The sequence below is a fragment of the Lactuca virosa genome, chromosome 8 (assembly GCF_052849685.1).
Source record: "Lactuca virosa cultivar CGN04683 chromosome 8, Lactuca_virosa_CGN04683_v6, whole genome shotgun sequence".
Classification (NCBI taxonomy): Eukaryota; Viridiplantae; Streptophyta; class Magnoliopsida; order Asterales; family Asteraceae; genus Lactuca; species Lactuca virosa.
Genome location: NC_136433.1, coordinates 107374226 through 107380389, shown reverse-complemented (window position 1 = coordinate 107380389; position 6164 = coordinate 107374226). Strand labels below are relative to the sequence as shown.

At 32.2% G+C, this 6164-nt stretch overlaps 1 protein-coding gene across 1 annotated transcript; it reads left to right on the top strand.

Moving 5' to 3' along the window:
- The first annotated feature begins 1461 nt into the window (after positions 1-1461).
- LOC145133347 (putative phospholipase A2 homolog 1) lies at positions 1462-2612 on the top strand. Its single transcript, XM_079068291.1, has 4 exons — positions 1462-1729; positions 1810-1849; positions 1945-2064; positions 2260-2612. Exons 1-4 carry the CDS (start codon positions 1640-1642, stop codon positions 2436-2438), a joined length of 429 nt encoding a protein of 142 aa, XP_078924417.1. The 5' UTR covers positions 1462-1639; the 3' UTR covers positions 2439-2612.
- Positions 2613-6164: the final 3552 nt, after the last annotated feature.

The window sequence follows — 6164 nt, the reverse complement described above, 5'->3', positions numbered from 1 at the left end:
AAATACAAGGGCCATAAGGTACATACAAGGGTACAAGCGTTACATCCAATGATAGGATCATCCGATACGTCAACTCATGTTCTCTAATGCCTTTTCTTCATCTGTTGTCTAATTTTTGTTGTCGGCCCTTCCTTTTTTCTTGTTGTCGACTCGAGGGTTGTGTAGTAGAGGGTCGGGTTGAGTCAAGGGTGGATCTTCGGATTCGGATGAATCTGGTTCAATAGATTGGAAGATATATTCTTGCATTGTTTCGAATGGGTTACCTTCGAGTTGTGAAGTGTTTTGGGATTGGAATTGTGATGGAAATTGAGATTGTGATGGAATTTGGGGTTGGGATGAAAATTGGGATTAGGTTGGAATTTGTTTTACTCCATATGTATAATATGAAGCATTTTCGGGATAACGAAAAATTGGTGGTGAGAACATTGGTGCTTCAAGTTGAGGTCGATACACCGAAGGCGACAAATTGCTTGGTGAAGTGTTTGGAACATTTTTCTTATTTCTTCTAGGGTTTTTTTTGTTGGCTAGGAGAACACATTTTTGAATTTGAGAGATTGAAAGAGGTTTCATGTTTTGTAGGTTGGTGTGGAATGAGTTAGAAGATATAGATGTATTTTATAGAGGGTGAATGAGATTTTTAAAAGTTTGAAATTTAAAACTCTAACGGCTAGTTTGTTTTAAACTCTAAGGGCTAGTTTAAAAAAAATAGTGGGTGAAATTGAATTGTAAAAGGTGGTTAAATAAAATTTGAATATGTGGGTTAAAAAGGTAAATTTAGAAAACAAACAAAAAAAATTAAATGTAAAATAGTTGTTGCCTCCTCTCCCTCCTCAGCACATTTATGTCGTCGACCCATGCCACCCTCAACATGCCACCGTCGAGGGACGGTGGATATTGCAGAGCAAAATGTCGTCCACACCTCCAAGCCTTATAATCTTTCATAAAGTAGAAATGTGTCCGAGATGACTCTGCAAAAGCATTGACGGTGGAATGGATTATGGACCGAAAATGTAGGCCAAAAAATCATCTGGATTAAAGTTATAAACCCTTTATAATATAGAAGACCGCTAAAAAAAATAAAAAAATAAATTAACAGAGCTGACATTGTTGAAATTTGGGTTCATAATATGGATACACCTCATGATAAGGTGTCATCTTCGGTTGCCATGGATATTGATAGAAAATGAAATAGCCTGCGGTTAATCCAAAAGCATAACCTGTGTTGATTTGAAAAACTCTTAAGTTATAAGGATAAAAACGTAATTTCATTACAAGGGTGACGTGTTCTTGAACAGATAAGATCATGGGCTCATGGCCTCCTTAACCCTAATGTTGCCTCCACATATGGATTCCTAGCGTTTCTTTCGTGTTCTTGAATTGCCCATTTGCTTGGATAGATTATTCTAGGGATATAATCCTCTATTTTGTAAACCACGAGGACCGGGTGTGTAAATGAATCCAAACTTGGGACCAGAATATTAAAAAAAAATAAAAGGACCAATCAGATTGAAGGAAACACGTCAGGCACCAATAGACTAACCGTAAGAAAACCTACCGGAGAAACCATTACCAGTAGAGAGAGCTCGAACTACGGCCACAGTTTTAGATACAAATTTTGCATATCTATAACTAAAACATAATGATTTGGAGGAAAATCTTGTTCACCTGCTTCTTTATTATGCACATAATCATCTCCATCGCGATCCCAGAATCTTCGGATGCATCTCAGGTTTATACATATCTATCTTTGTAACTTTATTCAAATTCAAATTTCACGTTGCTGAAAATCGAAAATAAATGAAATGTCAGGTGAGATGCAGCAAGCGATGCGTGGCAGAAAACTGTAACTGTAATGCTCTATCTGATTTTTTTTCCCCAACATTTTTAGAAGTTATTCGATTTAATTGATTTGGTTTGGGGTTTGTTGATTGGCATTGCGATCAGCGATTGGGATTAGATACGGGAAGTACTGTGGCGTTGGATGGACTGGATGTCCAGGTGAAAGGCCGTGCGATGATCTTGATGCGTGTTGTCAGATTCATGATGAATGCGTCGAGAAAAGAGGTATTGTTTGAGAATTCGATAGAATTCATTGCCTGTTTGGTGTGCACTTTTATCCTCTAATCTCTTCTATCTCTACCAATCTTTGATCATTTAAGTTTTGATGATGATTTGGTGATATAAATATGATATAGTTTGAATTGAGCTTTGAGCCCTAACAAATATAGTTGACATGAGTGAGTAATCTGTGTATGGTAGGAATGACGAATGTGAAATGTCACGAGAAATTCAAGCGGTGCATAAAGAAAGTTCAGAAATCGGGAAAGGCTGGGTTTTCTAGAGATTGTCCTGTTGACACTGCAGTGCCTACAATGCAACAGGGTATGGACATGGCCATTTTATTTAGTCAGTTTGGTAACTCTAAGCTTGAACTCTAATTCACAAGTGTGTATTGCTTTTGCTGCTTAAGATTAGACTTCAAATTCTTATACAGTTCATACAAATTCATTTTTTTGTAAGTTACCTCACATATTAAGATTTATACCAGAAAGTATGACAGCTAACATTGACCTTCATCATTGTTAGTTGTTTGTGTTTTGGTGATTCAGAAAGTTGGGTAGCTGTTAACTTTAACCGAGTGTTTGGAAAATCATAGTTGATTACCAGAAAGGGAGTTATTATGAAATTGGAGTAAAAGTATCTCAAATTTGGTTAGATAGGTGTTTATAACTTGTAAGTAACCTATTTACATATTGTCCATTAATGATGAATGTTATTGCGAGTAAAAGAGATAAACTATGTTCATGTTGATTACCAGAAAGGGAGGTATTATGTTTCTAAACTTTCTATTGAAAATTAAAAATAAAAACTCTACTCATTTTTTATAAAGCTTTTCTAAAAAAATGAGAACGAATTTTCTATGCCAAACGGGCACTAAGATATTCATTCATGTAAGTTATTCTTTATATTATCTTATATCTTATATAAGATATAAGATTTATCCATTTTGTTGGTACTATTCTTAGTGTCTAATCGTATCAATAATGTTTTCTTGATTTGTAGAATTACAAAAATAATTCATGTGTAATAGTAAAATTACATAAATTGTTATAATGTAATAGCAGGAAATAAAAATTATAGAAATTATCCCTATTTAATATTAAATTTACAGAAATGGAGCCTCTGTGGTAGTGTAAAAAATTAAAGAAATTATCCATGTGTAATATTAAAACTATAGAATGGTCATCGTGTCCTCAAAATACGTACAATTGTAAAATGATCTTTTTGTGATAGTAAGAAATATAAAAATTACAAAAATAGACCCTGTATAATAGTAAAATAATAACATTTGTATTATTTTATGGGTTGAGAATGCTAACCGATTGGTAAAATAGCATTTTACACATATCTAATTGATAAATTATGATCGCAATGTGATTGCTTTGTTCATAACATTTCACATATGTGTGGGTACACTATAAGTCTATAACCATCCAACACATACTTTAACTCGTGCATCACTTATTTAAGAGTTAAGACCATATTTATGGGTTGAGAAATGCTAACCGATTGGTAAAATAAATCAATTAAAAAGTAAAAAAGTAACACAACCAGTTGAGACGACTGGTCCAGAGTAGAGACAACCTCTATGATATTTTTATATTTTATTTTATTTTTCTTTTCAAATTAACAATAGTTTAATTGATAATGTATTTATTGAAAAATTACAAAAATATATAAAAAATCATGGTTTTTTAATTCCTTATAAATAAAGTGTAATATGGATATATTTTTCATGAATATCTTGAAACTCTCTTATAAAATATATTTTTGTTATGTTATGATGTTAATAAAAGATAAAAAGTTAACTTTAGTTGGTTGTCTATATAAATGAAAATATAGATATTTTTCAATATAAAAATAGTTTATGAGCGGTTTTTGAAAAGAATTACCACCAACCTATTGTAGTAGGCTCCTATGTCAAAGCCGTGTATGACTAATGACCTTTCCATTTGGGCTTAAAACCCCATCCACAACACCAACATGGCATATTGGCATGGACGGATGGAAGTTGACAAGTCACGTGACTATCGCAAGAAAAACTGCTGTTGTAAATTAATGTAGTTTCTTTGACTATGAAAAATAAACTTTTTAGTTTGGTTTGACATTGACTACAGATATCTACTTTCCTTCTAGAAAAAAGTTCAATTCAAAACTACTGGAATTGAAATTAATTATAAGCTTATTTTCATTTATATAACCTTTAGTAAGGTTGTTTTAATTTTTAAAACTTTAACTAAATTCTTTTATATTTATTTTACAAGGTCAATAAAATTGCTTTTTATTATAGTTTATACATTACAAGATATTTTAAATTTAATTAGAAAAATGAATCCCTCTTTTGAAATGATTTTATTTGGGACTAACATAATATACAAAGTTTAATTTATTTATTAGGAAAGTTCTATATATAACATATTAAACATCAAAATATCATGAGTTAACTTCTAGACATCATTTTTAGTTTTTATAAACTTTTAAAATTTCATATTTATCATTTTTTTATATGTTAAACATATTATAATAATTTTAAATCCTTATATTTATGAGTTGACTATTATAAACGTTTTATAAATATAATCTTAAAGTATTATATATATATATATATATATATATATATATATATATATATATATATATATATAACTTCAAAAGATCATATCACCTAAATTATTTATTTTGATCAGTTATAATAAGTTAAAACTATAATTAACTAAATAATTAATTTATATTGAAGTTATTTCACACTCTCATCGTTTCTATTTTCATCGTTGCCTTTTTTAAGCTTCAAAGGTGACACGGTCACCTATTAGGCTATTACCTATAGCTGCATATCATATCAAGAACAAAAAATATTTTATTATCACTGTTCTTCAAATTCATAATTTATTTACTGTATTCACCCCAGTAACACTAATGATTTAATAAAAAATCTACAAATAAGTTATAGTTTATATCTAATTCAAGTAGGTAATCTATTGAGTTGCATGGGAGAGAATTAGTAATAATTAATATGATTGTATTAATATCAAGGTTAGGTGCATGAGATAGAGCAAATAAGAAGTCCTTCGTCTCTCTCCCTTTGTTCCCTCTTAATTATCATTTTCGATTATACCCCCACCATCTTCTTTTCCCAATAATCCAGTAGAAAGTGACATATTACGATGTTGAGTTCCGTTGTTCAGTAGGGAAGGGGAGTGATGCATGGATGAGAGATGTGAGAGAGATTATAGGACATGAGTGTATCTTAGCCTCTTCGAGATTTTTTTAATACTATTAAGACAAAATTGCAAAAATGGTTCCTGTGGTATGCATTTTTTTGGGGTTTTCGTCCAAACCTCGATGTTTTTGGCTTCATGGTCCTTTTGGTCATGTTTCTATGTGGAAATGGTCAATGTTAAACTTAAAATTACTAATATGCCCTTTTAATTTGTTTTTCTCATTTCTTAAACAATTTATCCTTTATTTTAATATTAATGTAATGAAAAATAAAGTAGGGCCCATCCCACCCCATCTCTCTCTCTCTCTCTCTCTCTCTCTCTCTCTCTAAAATGCACGATCTATGCTCATTCTCCCGATGACGTTCTTCTCCAATACTTCCCCTCATCGATCTTCTTCTCCAACGCAGCGTGGATCCTTCATCGATTCAGTTTTTCGCTAAAATCTCTCCAACGAAGTCAAGAAACACAAGAAAAACCCCAAATTTAAACCCAGGAACCCCAAGAAGGTCGGCAGTTTCTTCGGCACTGAATGGACGGTGAAACCTCTTCCCGAATCCCCTCAATTAACTCAATCTGGATGGTCGGAATTGAAGCTAAAACCTAACCCACAACAAACAACTCTTTTACTAACACCGGAAGAACTAGAAAACCACAACTGGAACCAGGTCCAGCAAAGGGCATTGAAGGCTGCGAAATAATTTTATTCCAAAAATAGCGGTAGCGATGATGAAGAAAGCGATGAAGACGACGATATGGATGAAGAAGACGGTGATGTTAGTGAGAAAGAGTACGATTTCTTTTGGAAAATGTTTATCGACGATGAAGAATTGAAGAGTTATTATGTAAAGCATTGTGGTGATGGAGGTGAGTTTTCGTGTCTGG

Excerpts from the sequence above, each read along its gene's own strand:
- LOC145133347 (XM_079068291.1), top strand. The coding sequence starts at position 1,640 with ATGATTTGGAGGAAAATCTTGTTCACCTGCTTCTTTATTATGCACATA. Across the intron at positions 1,730-1,809 it reads AATCTTCGGATGCATCTCAG|GTGAGATGCAGCAAGCGATG; the intron begins GTTTATACATAT and ends ATGAAATGTCAG. Across the intron at positions 1,850-1,944 it reads CGTGGCAGAAAACTGTAACT|CGATTGGGATTAGATACGGG; the intron begins GTAATGCTCTAT and ends CATTGCGATCAG.